This window comes from Lepidothrix coronata, unplaced genomic scaffold (assembly GCF_001604755.1).
Source record: "Lepidothrix coronata isolate B3197 unplaced genomic scaffold, Lepidothrix_coronata-1.0 Scaffold14, whole genome shotgun sequence".
Classification (NCBI taxonomy): Eukaryota; Metazoa; Chordata; class Aves; order Passeriformes; family Pipridae; genus Lepidothrix; species Lepidothrix coronata.
The window spans coordinates 9,978,131-9,997,676 of NW_016690194.1; the positions used below are offsets into that span (position 1 = coordinate 9,978,131).

A 19,546-nucleotide genomic window follows, 5' to 3' on the forward strand; every position below is an offset into this window, starting at 1 on the left:
GGCGGCGGCCGGAGCCCCGCGCAGTGGCGAGCGGGGCGCGGCGGCAGCGGAGCGCACTCCGTGCACATCCCTCTTACCTCTTATCCTCCCTCCCTCCGTCGATCCATCCATCCCTTCCCTCCCTCCTTTTTTCCCCACTGGAATCACTGCGCCTCGTCCGTCCTGCCCGGCTCCCCACATGGCCGCGGCTCCTCGGGAAGCGCCCCGCGCCGCCGCGCTGCCGGTGCCGCGTTGCCGGGCGGCGGCCGCCTCCTCCTCCTCCTCTTCGCCTTCATCCCCACGGCGCCGCTAGCGCCCCACAAGCCGCTCTGCGCCCCGCCGAGCCACAAGAAGAAGAAGAAGAAGGGCGCTCCCGCGGCCCCGCCCCGGTGGCGGCGCTGCGCCGGGTCCCCGCGGCTGGACGGCGCGTCCCAGGCGCCCTCCCTCCCTCTGCTCCACGACGGCGGCGGCGGCGGCTCGGCGGGACGACCCGGCGCGGATGCGGTGGGTGTTGCGGGGCGCGGCTGCCGCCCTTCCGTCCCTGCATCCCTCCATCCCTGACCGCCTCGCTGACCCCGCTCTGTCTTCCCCCACCCGCAGGCAGCCCCCTGGCGAGTGCGAGATGGCGCTCAGCGGCACGCTCCTCCCTTCCATCGCCACCTTCGCGGCGGGCGCCGCGGGCCGTGAGAAGGCGGCGCGGCCCGCGGGCCCCGGCAACGTGAGTATCGGCGCGGCACGGAGGAGCCGGACGGGACGGGATGGGGCCGGGCGGGGCGGGGGCCGTCGGGCCGGGCGGGTGCGGCCGGGGCTGAGGCGTGCGAATGTCCCCGCAGCGCTGGCGGGAGGAGCTGTCGCAGCTGAAGCGGCCGCCGCCGGCGCTGGCGGCGCGGCCGGTGGAGACGCCGCCGTCGGAGCTGGAAGCTGCCACCACCACTCTGGGGCCCCGCCGCGACGCCGAGGAGTTTAACGAGCTGCTGGACTTCGACTTCATCCTCTCCAACTCGCTCATGCACCAGGAGCCCACCGCCGCCGCCGTGGTGGTGGCCCCCGCCGCCACCCCGGCCCCCACAGCCAGCCCCTGCCCTCCCGCGCCCTTCGCGTACCCGCTGCCCCGGCCCGAGCCCGCCGGGCTCCTCTACGGTGGTGGTGGCGGCGGTAGCTGCGATGGGGCGCCTGCAGCCGGGTCCGCCGCCCCCTTCAACCTGGCAGACATCACCGACGTGTCGCCCTCGGGAGGCTTCGTGGCCGAGCTCATGCGGCCGGACCTGGACGCAGTGTACCTGCCTGCGCCTGCGACGCTGCCGCCCCTGGGCAGCCTGCAGGGCAAGTTCGTGGTGAAGGCGGTGGGCGAGTACAGCCACCCAGGGCTCAGCCCCAAGAGTGGCCCCGCCGCCCCACCGCCCGGCGCCGATGGCTCCAGCAGCCCCTACACACCCCTGCCGAGGATGGTCCCCAAAATCAAGCAAGAGGCCGCCCCGCCGTGCACTCTGGCCCCGCCACCGCATGGGAGCAGCCCCCGAGGAGCCCCCCAGCACGACTTCGCATTGGGCAGCCGCCAGCTGCCCTCCCGGAGTACGCCTTCGCTGGGGCCCGAGGAGATGCTGAGCGGCAGAGACTGCCTCCCTGCCGCCCCGGGACTGAGCCATCCACCATTGCCGCTGCCCCCCGGGTACCCCCCGGCCCCCGGTTACCCCACCTTCCTGCCCGAGCAGCTTCCACCCAGCACGCTCCAGTACCAAGGTGAGTGCCCGCAGTGCTGGGGCAGTCAGTGTGCCCGCTTTGGTGCTGGCCACGGCGGTGCTTATTCCTCCCTGTCCGCCCCTAGAGCTGATGCCATCCGGGAGCTGCCTGCCTGAGGAGACCAAGCCCAAGAGGGGACGCCGGTCGTGGCCTAGGAAAAGGACGGCCACGCACACCTGTGACTATGCGGGCTGCGGCAAAACCTACACCAAGAGCTCTCATCTCAAGGCTCATCTAAGAACCCACACAGGTCAGTTCCAATGTCCCGGCCTGAGGGGCATGGGATGAGTCCTTCAGACAGTGAAAACGTGTGAGCACAGGAGGAGGGCTAAAAGCAGCAAGACGTACCCTTTGTTGAGTTTCCGGGCTTTTTTTTGTTTTTTCTTCCCCTCTTGGTTATTTGAAGTTTTGTGGAGCCTTTGCTTATTGGCTTGACATTTTGCTTAATGGTTTAGTGACTCAGGGAGCAGATGGGTTTCTTGCCAAGGCACAGTTTGTTACTTCTGTCTTGCTGTGTGGAGAGCTAATTAGCAGGTAATTGGAAGTCAGGTAGGATTCCTTGTTCTAGGTGGTGTTGGCCCACTTCTGAGAAGGGAGCAGACCTCTCTAAGATACTTCTTGCTTTGCTTGTGGTTAAGTGCTGTGCAGTCCTGTAGGGCAGAGGTTTGTGCACCTCTGCTGCTTCCTTTTTGGGGAAACCGTGATGGGGCCCATTGAGAGTGGGGCTTTCAGCTGAGCTGCAGCACAGATGGGGTGCCTCGCCTACCTGTGGGAGGACATCTTTTCCTGAAACAGCACCAAAGAGGCAGTTTAACTGTGGATAGTCGGCAGCTGGAATTGGGATAAAACCTGCTGAAGTGTGTATCTGAGCCTGGTTTCAAACTCTAACCTTGCAGCTAAGTGTGTGGTGTTGCAGTAACTGAGCTTGTGAAAGCAGGTACAGCCAGTGTGGGCATTCCATAGCAGTGATTAAATTACCTGGGAATTTGCATGATTTAAGTCCCTGGATTGTGAACTCGATTCAAAACTTTCTCCTGAGGAGGAGATGGGATAGGGAAAAACAAATACTGGTGCCGTGGTAGTTAGGCTGCATTTTCAGCTAATGGTAGTGGGGGAAAAACAATCAGTCAAGTGAATGGTGAACATCTGCCCCAAGCAGTCAGCACTGTCTCCAGTGTGCGTGGGACAGGGACTTTGTAATTGTGAGGGAAGCTCATCCTGCCATCAGCAGTGGTTTTGTTATGGTGAAGACACTAGTAAGATTGAGTCCTTAATCAGGCTGAGCTAATGAAAATAGTTTCTGGCTGTTTTTTTCCTTCTTGAGACCTACAATTACCTAAATACATTGTTCTGCTGAGCTATTTCTGGTTGCTATGTAAAATTGCCAGCAAAAATACACACTTGCGTTCTCTGAAGCCTTGTGCGGAAGAGGATGGGAATGAACATTTTAGTGAAGATTTAAGTGACACTAAAATTGTATAGTGCCTATACATCTCAAAAAGACAATCTTGCTCTGTTAGTCCTTGTAGTTTGTTTGTAACTGCTTCAAGAAGTCCATTGCATTTGACTGCCCCCCCTTTTTTTTTTTTAAGCAGGACAATATTCTAGTGCCGCTTGAGAGAAAGGTGCTAGAATTGGTAGCCACAAAAAAAAAACAACCAAAAAAACCCACCCCAAAACAACAAACCTCCTAACTGATGTGTTTTATTGCCTGGTTTTTTTTAAAAGGTGAGAAGCCTTATCACTGTGACTGGGAAGGCTGTGGATGGAAGTTTGCCCGATCTGATGAACTTACTCGTCACTACAGAAAACACACAGGCCACCGCCCTTTTCAGTGCCAGCGGTGTGACAGAGCATTTTCCAGGTCAGACCACCTTGCCTTACACATGAAGAGGCACTTCTAGTTGGAAGCAGTGGACCTTTCCCCTAAAGATTCAGTATTTACAGCACAAGGACTGTCTTCCGCAAGATGGGGAGAAACAGTTTAAGCACTACAGATAAATCAAGGTGAAGTCTTCCAAAGAGTGGAAAAGAGGGATAACTGCATATGGACGTTGCAACTTTCTTTTTTTATAGTTATACGCTTAAAAGTAAGAGAACCAAAAAAAAAAAGTTGGGGTCAATGACTGGATCTTCTATCATTCCAATCTGTAAATCCAACTTGAATTATTTCCGGACTACAAAATGCCAAGGAGTGACTGGAAGTCACGGATATCAGGGTTAAACAGGCTGTGTGTAGTTTGGAGGGTGGGGATATTACACAGGGAAATGACATTCCCTTAATTTTCTTTCAATGCAATATTAGATGTAAATGTCATCTTGTACTTTCTTTTTTTTTTCTTCTTCTAAAAGCCATCACAATGTTAAAAGAGGAGGAAAAATTCAGGTACAAAATTATATTTTAAAAGCCTATTTCATGGTGCTTAGTGACTGTTGGTTCTAGAGGTACCAAAACCAGGAAGCCAAAGTTCTCAAACTGCTGCATATCTGACAAGGAAATATTTTTTGTCTTCCGATTGCCAATTATGACCTAAATCAGGTGAATAAACCTGGTTTATCTTTTTTTACTAAGAAAATAACTTTATGCAGACAGTCTGTAATGCACTGTGGTTTCGATGTGCAATAGTTTGTACAATGGTTTATTCCCAAATATGCCTTAAGCAGAACAAATGTTTTCTATATAGTTCTTTACATAATAAATATGTAATATAAATTTAAGCAAACTTCTATTTTGTATATTTGTAAACCACAAAGTAATAACAAAATTTTGTTGGAATTTGTATTTTGCATATTCAAGGTGAAAATAAGTTTTAAATAAACCTATAATATTTTATCTGAATAGTTGCTCTAGTTTTCTTCTATGCATGGACAAGGCCAAAGAAAGTTTATTAAGTATTTGTTAGTGGTTGAGTTTACCAAGGCAAGGAGGGGGTGGCAGCAAAGGCTTGTAGTCTCAAGACTCTGAAAGATGGGATTGTGTAAGTGCAGTGCTGATGTCACATGTCTTTTTAGGGAAAAAGGTGTAAGGAAGATTTTTGCTCTGAATATCAAATTGCCACTTATCTCACCTGCATGATGAAACTGTAGTTTTACTGTTTTTTAAGTAACTCAGTCTGAATTACTTGTTAGAGGAAACACTTCTGCTGAGGACATGGAGACTTTGTGTGTTTGAAAGATAACAAATTCTAGAAATATTTTTTTTGGAGCTGTCTTTTCAGCATGCAAAAGTTCTGGCTTTTTTTTCTTGGATTTCTTCGATAAGATGGTGTAAGCACTTTAGTGTGAGTGAAGGAGAATCAATGTTGCAAAGAATGAACTTGGCTTGAAGAATAAAGAGCGTGTGCATGAAACACCATTTAGCAATAATCTACACAGGGAGTTCCTTGTGAAACCTGCTCTGTCCTGGGAATTCGACAATGTATGAAAAGCCAAAATTCCCGTAGGAATGCACACGTAGCTGGGGAAGGGTGACTGTGCAGAGGCTGCATACTGGAGCTCTACACTGAGGACATGTTGCTGCGAGGTCCCCGGAGTGCTTCCATACTTTCAGCCGCATGTGCTCCGCCACAGTCCGGCGTCGTGAGCTTGCTGCATGCTTCAGGTCCTCACCAGCCCTGTGGTACCTGTCCTTAGGAATTCATTGTTCTAGTTGCTTTTACAAATCTGTAGCAATGCCGCATGAACAGGACCTGTTTTTCTCACTGCTCTTTGTGAAAAGAAGAAATGGTTCCTCTTCAGCTAGTTTAAAATGCCAGTCAGCTAGGAATTTGGATGCATATGTCCAATAAAGCTGAGCATGGAAAAAAATACAATTGCAGGCAAGAGGCATTTTTGCAGTCATTAAAACGAGAGTGGCAATATTGAATTTTTGTTTCCGAATGTGCCTTTGGAATGCTATTAAAGTTCACATTTTGATGTGTTGTTTGTGTGGTTGTTGGTGCCATTTCTTTCTAAGTCTGTATAAGTAATATAACAATGCAGAAAGTATTTCTCACCCCTTATCACCAAGGCATGCTTTGTTCAACTCAAAGCTATCTTTGTTGGTTTGGTTTATAGGTAACACGGGAGTAGGGAATGTCTTGTTTGGTTTGCAAATAGCAAGTATTTAAAGCTAAATTAAAGTTATGAGTCATCTTTTATCTGAAGCTTTTTCCATGTGAAAATTTTTACAATTAAACCAGTTTCTCTTTTTTTTTTTTTTTTACCTGTTCTGTTGCTCTGCCTGTGAATTCTGGAGGAGAGATCCGCGGTTGGCATTGAAGCTGGCATGTGCTGTGAGGGCCAGAATTGTGCTGTCCCATCTCAATAGCTTGGTAGCTGCAGGATAACCTTTACAGCTGCCATGCAGAACGTCTCATATATGTGTGCGAAGTCTGTGTCCTAACACTTCTGTAAGTACTGAAATCTGAAGATTTCATGTGAAAAACTGGTTTCTGTTGCTTTTTAAGTGTTATGTCATTATGTACCCTGAAGAATTTTGTAAGACACTCTAGCACGTACGATCGCACTATCTGCTTCAGCCAGCTTCAGTTTTTGCTTGATGTTTTTATGGACCCTAGGTTTGTAGTTGCATGAACAATTGAACTGAAACAGGGCATTGTTCCCTTCTCCTATTCAATTTTTTTTAATTCCCTTTTTTTGTCCTGATACTAACCAAGCTGTCCTCACGTATGACTTTCCAGACTGACATGGACACGACTGTAGCTTTGCATTTAAAAGGAAATGTTGCTGTTCCTTTAACCATTTCTAAAATGCTACTCCTATACTTTTTTGGGACAGGAGCCAACAGCTCAATTTTTGCCATACAGCATGCAACCTATGAAAGGCAGTCCTTATTCTTAAGGCGGTCTCTTAAGGCTCACTGAAATGAGCAGTTGCACCAGTTGAGCTCTGATAAGTAGAGCTAGGAACAGAAGATTACATTTGCCACCTGTTTCATTGTGTCTAGCATTCTGGAGTTGCACTTAGGTGCAGGATTGTACATGATGCAGTGGAACAACATGTATCAAAACACGTATCTCATAAAACATACGTAAAACACCGAGCAATCTTGTAAGTGTGTCTTGAAAAACAAGATTTTTTTTAGCATTACTGAAGCTGTATTTATGTGCCACTTTGGTCAGGCTAGAGTATCTAAAATCAGGGTTTGAGATTATTAGGGTTGGCCTCTCTGACATGGGATGAGAACCTCTACAGCTGCCCCAGAGCACTATTTTAGCTACTGAAGGGAAAAGCTCTTATGGCAGAGAGCGATCTCTGCAGTCAAACTACAGCCGTCCTTAATCCTACTCACCCCTAGCCCAAATCTCTCTGGAGCACACTTAGCGTGTGGAGAAGGAGCTGTTCAAAACAGGATGGCACATGTCTGCCTGTAGAGTGCCAAGTATTCAAAAGTAGCATCAGAATAAAAATCTTCTGAGAGCCTCAGCACTTCTGTGCACTTGTCAGCTGCACACCATAGCCTGGAATTTTGCGGGAGTCAGAGTTGCTCTGACTGTGACCCAGCACAAACGCCTTCGGCCATCCTCTGTCACATGAAGGGGTGCTTGCAATAGAGTTCTCTTCCTGTTGTAGTTACCAGATCCTGCTATGGCTGAACTTGACTGTGAATCTCACAAGGATTTATATTAAGCTGATATGAATCAGTGAATTTCATTCTCCTCTTTAATAAGGGGAGATCAGAGGCTCCTGCGGTTAATCACCCTGACTGCCAACGGTTCAACAGAATTATTTTACACAGGTTTCCTATGGGAGTGTGCTGGATGTTGGAGCTATCCTGCTTGCACTGAAGTACCTGCCAAACACTTTTAACTGTGTTTGAGTGCAAGAATTTCCAAATTAACCCAGGTTATAAGCTGTGTTTGTCCCTGGGCTTTTCTCCCCTGAGTGCCATAAGGTTGTATGCTCTAAGGCAGTAGGAGAATAGGAGTGGGTTGCAAATAATGATGGATAGAGCAATAATTACACCGTAGGACTCTGGCAAGGATCTGGATGTGGTAGAAGTGCCAGTTGGAGGAAGTAAGCCCAAGGTATGGTGATCAAAACTCATGTGGAGAGGAAGAGAAAAACCACCAGCACCACCATGGGTTGACTCATGTTTGCCAGGAGAGCTCCCCAGGTTGAATATCTGCGTGTAGGCTTGATGGATATACCTCTGGAGACCAGGGAGATGAGTATGTACTTAAGACAGCAGAAGGCCCATTATTCACCAAAATCTGATTGAGGTCACACTGGCTTGGAGCCACAGGGTAACACACCCACATTCCCCTGTCTGCCATGCACCTGGATGACTCACATTCCATCTGCCCTTCGCTCTCACTGTGACTTACCAGGGAACATTTTCATTACTGCTGAGGGCATTACCACCAAGGGCAGAGGTTTTCTCTGTGGTGTGGAAGTGGGCGGTGGTGGTGTTCCTGCAGCCTTGTTCTCCACCCTGGATGCATATGGGTATCTGTTAGTATCTTTTTCACCTTTGGATGCATACCTGTGAGCCCTCAAGGCTGGAACCTTAATGGTGTGAAAGATGGGAGGGGAAAGAGTGGCTTGTGCTTTATTAATCCTTATTCTATATTTAAAGCATGGGTTCCCAGAGTTTTACAGACAACAAGTGGCCTTAGTAGCTACTCACAAGAGGCAACAAGTAGATGCACCTTTTCAGTCATATTTTCTGTATTCTTGGAGTTGTGGCTACTTTTTGTAACTGAGATGGTGATTTTCACATGGGCCTGGTTAGCTTGGGGTCAACCTCATGACATGCTAATTAAAAATAATTCTTAGGGAACATGCTGCGCTGCTTTCATTACGAAGCCTGGTGAGCAGAAGGGTAATCTTGTGCTGCTATCACCTCAGCCATCTTGCTGCAACTCTGAAAAGTTTTGCATGGCTTTGCTTTGGGTACGGCGCACTTGTTTATCAAGTGCAAGCTAAGGCTTGCTTAAATCTTGCCATTCAAGTTCTCCACTGTTAACCTTTCAGGCTTTATTCCACAAAATAATCCAGCTTCCCTGCGTTGTTTGGTTGAAGGCCCTTAAAATTTAAAAACAGATATTCCACGGTTATCCAGAAGTATTTACCCCATGCCATAGCAGTTAGGAATGACCTGATGGGCAACACCACACCATCAGCATGCAGGGGTTCATCTACTGGGAGCCTCCTCGATGGTGCTTAGTGTCCATGCACGTCCCAGTGTGGATTCCTTCGTGGACAGCAGGAGTGGAGTGTTGAGTGTGCTTTGTCACACCACTGGAAAGAAGCTGGCTTGCAGTTGCCACGTGGAAAACCTGACTCCCCTGGCTTTTGACACTGAGTCCATCATTCACTTCCTGCTGTATGGAAATACTGTGGAGAGGGCTTTTTTCACATGTGAAAAGATTCTCAAGGTTCCAGAATAAGTTTGATTTGCACACCAGGCTTCTAGGAAGGTGCCATGGCATCCGTCACCATTATGTCCAAACCTGGGGTCTTCCAGCATGAGGGGATCTCCTGGGGGCTTAGCATTCATCATTGTTATGTCCCTCCTTTTTGATAAAAATTAATATTGTGCGTTAGTATGTTGATAAAGTACTAGGGGCAGCATTGATTGTGATTACTGAAGCATGTTGGAATTTACTTTCTAAGCTCTGGATGAGGTTTTATTCTGTGTTTAGGCTCCAAACATACTGGTTCAATAATGCTATTGGCAACTCAAGGAGGCTACCCAAAGAGATGCATTTGTCTTTGCACTGGGATGTACAAGGTTTGGCTGGCTGTTCTCAGTTCCCACATCACCCTGTTTCAGCAAGAGACTCCCCTGCCTGACAAGGGATGGATGATTTTGTTGGCTGTACAGCAGATAATTATTTGTGTTTCAAAATACAAGAATGCTTCGCAGTGGAAAGCAAAACATTTCACTGCTTTCAGCCTTCCTGCCTCTGCAGTAACTGTTCGTGCTTTCTCTGGCTTTAGAGAACATTATAATGCTTCTGTCATCTGTGCAAGATGTTTGACTACCTTCCTTCTGTAAACACCTCCTAGCCAGCATTTGCTTTGACAAGGTTCCCATGTTCACAATGTAAAACTCCCTGCCAAGGCTTCCCATGCAAAGAGACCAACTTGTTGTGGTTGGGGCAGCTCTGCAGTGGAGGAGCAGCAGAGCACAGGGCAGAGCAGTGGCCACTTTTGTCTGGCCACTGGCATTCTGACTCAGCTACTGGTCAGAAATGGGACTGTAGGGCACAAGTAGCCCTGTGATGGGCATCTCTGGGGTGATCTCACTTTGCTCTCCCTGGAAAACTCCTTTCCAAGCTGATGATTACAGGTTTGTTCAAGCTCAGAAGCTTGAGAAGCACAGATGCCTTCCCAACCTCTGTTTATTTTATGCTGTAACTCTACAGATCCCACTTACTTAATAAATATTTGATCCTCTTAGGTGCCTTCCTGAGCTTCTGGCTTCTGAGAGACCTTGTGGCAAGGAGTTCCATCGTTAATTATGAACTAGCCTGAAAATAGAGGTAGGGGAGAGGAGAAGAAAGTATTTCCTTTCTGTAGTTTCTGAGGCTGCTGCCTTCCAGATTCCTGCTGTTTCCTCTTCCCTACATACTGCAGAGAAGGGAAGGATCTAACCTCCCGCTTTAAATCAGCCTTTGTTTTGTTGTTTACTGCCAAAGGCTGGAAGGATTTGACTTTGGTTGTATTTTTTAATGAATGTGTGAAAGGAAAGTAAATATGAGCTTTTTACATATGGATGAGTTAATCTAGTCTACTGTACACTGGAAGAATGCCAGAAAAATGTAGCATAATATGGTATTTCATTCAATATTTAAGTGATGTTTTGGCTTACTGGTTTTTTTTTAATTTCCAAGGAAGCCCCTACCCATCAATGCTTTTTTGTTAAAGGATGGGTGTTTCTTCACATTTTATTCAAAAAAGAAAATAAAAATCTACTTTTCAGAATTTTCTTTGTTACGTCTTGCTAAGATTCATGAATACGCTGTTTGCTGAAATGTTTTCTGCCTCATGTGCCCAAACATCCATGTGGGCTGGAATAACTCATTATTTATTTGTACACCTTTATTACAAAGCCATTATTAATAATTGTTGGGTTTGTGTATTTGCTACTGTTATGTTTACTGTTACATGGAAAAGGAAACTGACCACAGCCATGTTTATTAGTTCAAGTCTAACTCCAGATTTTTCTCTTTGATTACACTTTCAAAGTGCTTTTTCTGCATGCCTTCCTGTGTTCTTGTGTCCTGAGTTTTGAAGACCAAGTGTCAAAAAAAACAGTGTCCTTTTGTACTGGGGTACTGAAATTCATTACAGGGGAGAGAAATCTCTTTCTAAGAAGTGATCAAGGTGTATCACAGCTGTCTGGGAATCCAACTGCTTCATTAACAAACCAAATTCTTCTGGTTACAGGTAAATCCCCTTGGTAAAATGAGGTTAGGGCTTATGCTGATTTGGGGCTATGCAAATGAACTGCATAAGCAAATCCAAACCATTATATAAATAGGCAGCACTTTGAAAAAGTTTAAGATCTAAATCATCAGGGCCCATCACTGGAAGCTGTGCGTGAATGAGACAAAGGAGGGGGAAAAGGAGGCACGGGGAGAGGGGTTATGGGAGAATACAGAGCAGAGGAACGATTTAAGCATTCGCCAAACCACTGTGTTAAGTTAGACGTTTCCTCTGACTGGCTTCTCCCAGTGTTTTATTTTGTGCTAAACATAAGGTGCCACAGTTTATATTTAATAACTCTGCCCAAGACAGTAATTTAAATAAATACTGGCCGCTCATGAATGCATCCCACTAGGCAGCACAGAAGCACGAGACAGATATCTCTCCCTCTGCAGATGTGCACTGTATATAAAACTTGGTGCATGAATTTCCTACAGCCCAGGGAAGTCACTCTGCAGATTTTTCAGTCTTTCACTGCCTGTTGCTTTGCAACAGTAGCCTGTATGCCTACTGGGAGCAAGGTGACAGCAGAAGGACAAACCTCCCAGGATGAATGCCGTGATGCTGCACTGGTGCCATCGTCTCTCTTTTCCCAGGGAAGAATAACAGCCAGAACTCAGAGGCACACAGGGCTCTGGGTGCTCTCTGTCACTGCCTGCATGGCTCCTGAGACAGGGATGTGAAAACAGGAGAGAAGCTGATAGGAGGAAAATTTGCAGACAGCTGGAATGGCTCGTCAGTGCTAGACAGAGTAACAGACAGCTGCTCAGATTTCACCCCCCTTCATATACCCAGAGCTGTTCTGAGCTGCAACAGATGACAGTATTGTAGGTCTTCCTTCCTTCCTTTCTTCTCTCTTTTTCTCCTTCTCTCTCCCTCTCTTTGTCTCTGTCTCTCTCACTTTCTCTCTTTCACAGAATCATTTATGTTGGAAAAGACCTCTGAGGTCATTGAATACAACCTTTCCCTCCCTTCCTCCCTCCCTCCCCCACACCGTGATTGCAATGACAGCATTTAACCTCACCAATTTAGTGCAAGGGAATTTGCAATTGTGCTGTGGAGCCAAGCTAATAGTTTTGTTTGGGAGATGGAGCTCTCAATTTACGGCTGGGTGCCATTCATGAAGATCCAGTCTTCATGAAGAGTCTTGTGCTGGGAGTGAAATGACAAAACACTTTGCTGAACAGAGAAGTTGAGATGAAAGGCTCAAAAACATGACAAGAGGAATCAGAAACCAAGTGACCATGGAGCTCACTCAGCAGCTTGGCAAGTGCTCTTCATGTCTGCTGGATGCAATGAAAAAGCAAGTCACATATCACCATTCAAGCCTCTGTAGGGCTTCATCTTGTTTCCTTTATTATAATGAAAAAATGTATAACACGGTCAGGGTTTTCAACCTGGGAGGTGTGTGAAAGCTCAGTTTTTTGTCCAAATTCAAATGACATAAAAGTTCATGAGGTTCCCAGTGATCCTCATTATTTAGTATGCACAAATATTGTTCTCAGGTGATGAGCAGCTGATGAGCAGCAGCAGGAAAGAGACACTGGAGAATGCAAATAAAGATATGCCCACCTTGTGATTCTTGACAGAAGGAGAGAGTCCAAATGAGCACTCGGTCCTGTATCAGAAATAGGTGGTGGTGAACTCTTCTTTCTTTAAAAGGAGGGAGTGAGTAGAGAACTGCAGGCAGAGGTTTTTTTTTTGTTTGGGTTGGTTTGGGTTTGGGGTTATTTTTCCCCCCTCATACTCTGTTGAAGATGTCTGGTTTTGCTCTGTGTTTTTATTTATTTATAGGCATTTCTGTGGTGCTCATCATCATAGTATCTGGGCAAATTTTTGTGTCACGTAATTAAATCTATACAAAATACATATGTTCTTGGCAGGGAACGTTACACTGCTTTTGGAAGGGATTTGTGCCCTGCAACTAAACACTGCTTTTGCAAGGCTGTATCTTTCCATGTACATGTGAGTTAGGAAATACAGAGTCTTGTTAAGGCTTTGTGCCCACATACCCAGTGCTCTGGTGCACAGGGTTGTGGCACCTGACTGGGCCATGGGTGGGAAGTGGGCACTTCCGGCATGTTTGGACTTGACACGTGACTGGGGACCCCGAGGCTTCTGCTTCTGCTTCTGCCTTCCCCACTCATCCAGGCACCTGCAGGCCCCACCACTAGCAGTGGGCTAAAAGGGTGCTAATGTACACACACCGACCCTAAATGGCAAAGTAAAAAGTCCCCTTGAGACTCTTTTTGAGAGGGTAGCTTGCTATTTTTGTTACATCTCCATGGCCAGGGCTCCTGGAAAGGACAGCACATCCCTTCACCCCAGGGATTGCAGGAGAAGCAGCAAGTGCTGGGGAGAGCCTGGGTCTTTCTGAGAAGCATGAGCTGGGACTAGTCACCTACCCTCTGTGTGTGGCTTGTGTCACATCCTCTAAAGGAAAGTAACTGTATCCTGCACTTCTGTGGAGTATTTTGCAGGGAAATGTCCTTCAGGTATCTGATACTACGGTCATGGGTGCCCTGCAGAACTAATAGGAAGGACTGTGAGGACAAGGTGACAATGTGTCAGGACAGTTTAGCACTGGAAGTTGGAGGAAAGGTCTGCCAGTCATACCAGCCAGTTCTGTCTCAGCAGAAGCCTGACTTTGACAGGTCTCAGGCCAGCATACATGGCCTTCCACAGCACCAGGTGAGGGAAAACTCTTATAAAAGTTTCTTATAAAAACACAAACAGATCTGATCAGGCTGTGCACCAGCTACAGTGACGGTCCTGCAGATGTTCCCTGGCTTAGATAAGTGACAAGCAGAGTGATGCCTGGAATGGCAGTACTTGGGGAGCCATATTCATACTCAGATGAACAGAGAAGATGGTGTTTAAAAATAAGAGTTGACTCTTAGAGACTGCCTACCTTTGGCAGAGAAGTCATCTACCCACCCAAGACTGACTGACAACCTGCCACTGATACACCTCTTTGGCAGGAATTTTTAAGGTGTATGGTGGTCTGAGTGTTATGGCAGTGCCAACTGCAGCCAACATAAACACATAGGAGGAAATTAATTCCTCCCTTCCCTTTTTGAGAGCAGTTTGTTTCTCCCATTTCCAAAAAAAAACAAAAAACAAAAACAAAAAAACAGTGAAAAAGAAAAGTTATAGCTATAAAGCTATAAAAGTTATAGCTTTAGCGCATCTTGTAAAGAGCCCTGGATCCTCAGAGGTGGAAATAACCAACTGCCCTCACACCTGCACATACCTCATTGCATCCTCAGTCACTTGTGAAAACCTTTGGCTGTGTTTGTGTTCCTCATTGCACTCTGTTAATGGCAGGCACATACGTAACAGAGGGTTTGTTCATCACCTCTCAGGTACTACTCACATGTTTTATTACTTGGCTGAATCAGGCCCTACTGAGACACAGTTGTCCCTCGTTCTAGAGGCCACATGAGCAGAATTTGGCTTGTCTGAATCTCCAGCAACAAATAAGGAAGGGTTATTGTGTTTCTCCTAGGTGGGAAAAACCTGTATGCTGATTTTCAGGAGTGAATAACCATAGTCCTAACTGAATCCTGAGAATAATCATGTTTTGAGATGTTTGAGTTGTAGGGCTATGTCTTGTTGGGGTTGTTTCCTTTCCTTTTAATGCTAGTGTTTTATATAAGGAAACAAGGTGAGGTATTGCTGCTGGAGCATAAAGGAAGGCATTAACATGAGATACCACTCGATGGTGGGTTTGGAGACTGGATGAGAAAGCCTTTTGCCAAGCAACATTCAGCACCAGTGAACATTCACATCTGTCTAGCTGAGGAATAGTGAGATATTCCAGAAGGGTTTAAGTGGGTTTTAGAGTGGGTACAGACTATACGCTTAGAATCTCCGGCCGCTGACAGGGGAAGGCAGTGTGATCAGAGCGCACATTGAGCTTGCCGAGAAGCACCAGTGGCAGCAGTGACAGCAGATGGTCGTGTCGAGCCGTGAATAATTGTTTTCTAGTGCCACCATGAGGACTGCCTGCTCCACTGGGCAGGATGGTCCTAATAAACAGCCGGGAGACACCTCAGAGCCGGTGCTGGAGTCCGGGGAGTCTCCCCGGTGCGCACAGAAGCAGAACCCAGAGGGATGGAGATCTTCCTGGTGGGCACAGCCGCAGGCCCGGAGAGACGGGGATCTCTCCAGTTTGTCCTGGGCTTTCCCTGTGGGATGGGAGCCCATGTCCGTGCCAAAGTGTCCAGGGAATTTCAGCACCTGTTCCTCTGCCAGGGCAGGCGCCATTAGCCCCACTGGCCATCGCCTATTCATCTGATGAAGTGGAGGATAAACTTCGCCAGGAGTTTAGGCTGGCAGCACCAGTTTAGAGTAAATAAATTGATCCATGGAGTGGCTGCATGGAAACGCTGGTGCTGAAGCAGTTCTCAGAGCAATCCCAGCTCAGATATGATTTTCTGCTTTGAAAACCTAGGGAAGCAGCTCAGTAGAGCAACAGAATACCCACATAAGCCAGTGCCATGCCATAGCTCTTGTCTTTCAGCTATGTGCTTCACTGATACATCAAAACAGTGGTTCTGCAAGGATGTACATAATGTACTGCAGTCCTCCATAAGCATGTATCCAGGTTGGTTTGTTTGTTTGTTGGTGTCATATTTAAACATCACTCAGAAGATGAAATAAAAGCTGTATATTTCATCTTACCCTGCAAAGCCGGCCAAAGCCGGCCAAAACAAGTGACAGGCTGACAGTCAGGTGGGCATATCTGATATGATACGCCCAATGATGTTTTGGGAGGAAGCGTGCAGTAAGTTAAAAACAGGTTAAGGCACTACTTTGGGACTCCTGAGACCTGGCGCCAGTTCCCAGCTCTACCACAGACTCCCAGTGTGTGGAGGCAAGCTATTTCCCTCCTAAAACACTTTCATAGTCAGAGAAGGCAAAATCCTACTTCATGTGAGTTTTGCCTTTGACTTGATGGAGCCAGCTCCCACCCACGCATTTCAGAGCTCAAAAATTAAATACAGGCTTAAGCACCTTGCTGAAACAGTGCCAGAACTTTCCTTGCATTTCAGCTTCCTACACCTAGAAGAGGAACAAAGATCACTTCCCTATTCCCACTCACTTTGCATGCTTTGGCTGCAGACTGTTTAGTACTGAGTGTAGTTACTGGGACCGTGCTTAAGCACTGGCCTGTTCCCCTGATAAACTACAGCTTGAGTGAGAACCAGACTTGTTGGAGGCCTCATGTTTGGCTGTCTTCGTTTGTACTCGGATGCTGTCATACCTCAGAAAGAGACTTTCTCCACTGCCAACAGATAACTGGGAATTAATAATTCACAGCCTGTGTTATTGGAGAAAAATCAGGGTTTCTGCTTAGGCAGATGGTGAGGTTTCTCATGAGGGTCTCCCATACTTGTAATGCCTTCTCATTTTTTTCCATGGAATGGTCTGTTGTTACAATGCACAGCTAAGTTTATATAACTGGCACCTTCCAGCGCTCCCCTAAACAGGATATTCCTGTTGGCAAAGGGCTTGTGCATTTGCCTAAACCAACAGTTGTAAGTTTCAGCAGCCCTTGACAGGTACAAACAAGGAACCGCAGTGATAGCTGAGGGCAGGAGGGATTACTGTGCTTAACAGGGAATAGACTTTGGCATTTACATGCATATCGCGGATACACTCTACAAGGTAAACAAATGTGGCATAAAAGCATATTTGGCTATTCAAATGGTCTGATTGTTCCTATTATGATGATGTCTCCCAGCATGTATTTATTAGCACGCTAATTGACTTTTGCATGAATCAGGAAGAAGACTTTTCGCTATCTTTTTCTGGGATGGTTTCTGATGGCATTTTCTTTAAAGTTTATTTATTTATTTCTGGGAGACTGTTTGAAATTAAAATAGAGCCCAGCTCCTGCTGGCACGCCAGGCTGCCCTGGGCCAGGGCTGACATTTGTCAGGGCAGAGGCTGCTGTGAGAAGCTCAGGGTTGAAGTTAGGCATCTGCAGGTCACTCCTCTGGGTCCAGGCCCTCCTCCTGCCCAGACAGTGGATGCACCAGGGCTCTGCCGGGCACACAGCAACCGGAATACGCAAACCAGTAACCAGAGACAGCCTCGGTGAGACCCGGGTTATTTAAGCCTCAGGTGCATATGCACGGCTCCAGCCTGACGTTACAGACAATGAGCACAACCGAGGGCCTCCAGGACATTTAACAAACTACTCACCCTCTGAACCAGGTTTTTGATTTTAGGGCATTAAATGTGTCGAGCAGTTTGTTTAGCTCTTCTGAAGAGGAAGTTAAAAAGTCCACGGGAGAAACAGAAAGCAAACACGGCATTCAATTCAGCAGCCCTCCATGCTGGGGATGTGCACTGGAACAGCAAACAAAATTTTTAGACATCTGTCTGATAAAACGATTATTAATGCTTCTGTAGTTATGAGGATAAATTTGTTCTGGTCATACAGCAGCAGTTGGCAAACTGAATCATAACCAGCAAGATAAACACTTGTGGCAAAGTAACCTTTGTCCCCACATTCGAGCTAAGTGGGTAAAGTGAATCTAATCAGTCATTTATTTTACCCTTATTGCATCTACAAAATTTCTGGGCACAAAATTTCTCCATGTGCTGGCTGTTTAATGTGGTTTGAGGGTTATCTTCATGGGGAAAGTCAGAAAGGTAGATGATATGCAAAGGTTCAAAAAGCCCAGCGTTTGTTGGCTGTTGGGGTCACAGAGATGCCAGGGCCAGGCTGCTTCTCCTGCATAGCTGCTGTGTCCTGTCAGGGACCACAGCAGAGTGGCACAGGAGGGAAAACAGTGAACAGCCCTCCCCCTGCACCACAGGTCACTGCTGAACTGCCTGGTGGAGGTGCACAGCTTGGAATTCCACCAGTCGGTGCTCAGGCAGTTCCCTTCCCCCCACAGATGACAACATTTTACAGGTAATCACGCCAGAAAAGCCTGGCAGTTCACAGCCACCCCACAATGAATGAATGTCGGAGGCACATGGACTGAAAACTGTCCCTCAGGCAGTGCTTGGTGGGGAGTGTCAAACTCCTGTTTCAGACCCAGTGTGCTCTGAGGAGCATGCAAAAAAATTCAGCCCCGGTTCCTAGGACTTGGGCGAGTGGCGATAGCTTACTCTTTGGAAATAGACCAGAGGTCTTGCAGCATCTGGAGGCATTACCCGTCTTTATCCATAATCACGGGTGCTTTTTAGGTGCGGTGGGAGCCTTAAAACCCAGGCTGTGCTCTGGGCTGAAGCAGTGCCAGAGGTACAGCAGTGCTGCCAGCCCCAGAAGGGACAAAGCAGGGACCCCAAAGTGGTCCTCTGAAGCCTTCTTATGTCACTGCAGTCAGCCCAGCTTTAAAACATGCGGTACATGGCATTTTTGGAAGTGCAGCCCCGACCGTTTCAGTATGCAAGAGCTGTGCATGGTCAGTGGGGCCTTGATTTTGTCTGGGCTTGAAGGCCCAGCCATCATATAAATAACCACCAAACATTTCAAAGCCTTTGAAAACATTTCATGTAATTTAACATTTTAATGCTAGGAATGGGCTAGGGTTTAGGTGTGGTGGTTTCACATATTTTTGGAACCTGTTTATTCATCTTTTATTAAGACTTTGAGAAGGCAATTTGGAATACCTCAGTGACTCCAGTGATGCTGTAATTTCTGCCTCTTTGTTTTCTGAATATGACTAAGTTAAATTCCTGTCTCTATCTCAAGCTGCTTCCTGGAGAAACATTTAGAGGCCAGCATCATAAGGCTTTGGTTTTGTTTGTTTTCAGATCAATGACTGAGCTGGTGAGCAAAGATGTGGAAACCTGTTTTGTATCTGGCATTATCTTAGACTTACCCTAACAACCTGTCTTCCAGATAAATTTTGTATATTGCTTTCTTTTAAAAAAAGGTGGCAAGTGAATAATTGTTAGTAAAGTGTATTCTCTCCTTGCAATGCTTATTGTCCTCCCATAAACTGACATCCTTTAGCAATGGATAATTAACAGGGGAAACATCACTTCAACCAACAAACTTTCAGCCCACATCTCATCACAAGGACAGGGTCTGTGGGGGGGGGTTGCCCCATCTGCAGCACCCTGAAGCACTTTAGCATTGAGATACTTGGGCTTTTTTTCCCTGCCCTGCAGCTTCTTCCAAAACAAAATGCAAGTGACCTCAGCCCAGCTTTATTTGGCATCTCAGCATCCACAGAACCATGTGCTTTGAAGGGATGTTGCTGTCAGACCATGTCTGTGACCAGCTGTTGGTAATATGGACCAGTATATACAGCAGGAGGCTTGTTAGTAAAGGAGTAACTTCATGTTCTGTGCAACACAGGGAAAGTTTTAAAGAAAATTCTGTGCACATCAAGAAACATGAATTCAGGTCTGGAAAAGT

General features: G+C 46.9%; 1 protein-coding gene across 1 annotated transcript; it reads left to right on the forward strand.

The window, feature by feature from the left end:
- Positions 1-478: 478 nt before the first annotated feature.
- Positions 479-4,558, forward strand: KLF4 (Kruppel like factor 4). Its single transcript, XM_017806061.1, has 4 exons — positions 479-697; positions 813-1,719; positions 1,805-1,969; positions 3,448-4,558. Exons 1-4 carry the CDS (start codon positions 479-481, stop codon positions 3,621-3,623), a joined length of 1,467 nt encoding a protein of 488 aa, XP_017661550.1. The 3' UTR covers positions 3,624-4,558.
- Positions 4,559-19,546: the final 14,988 nt, after the last annotated feature.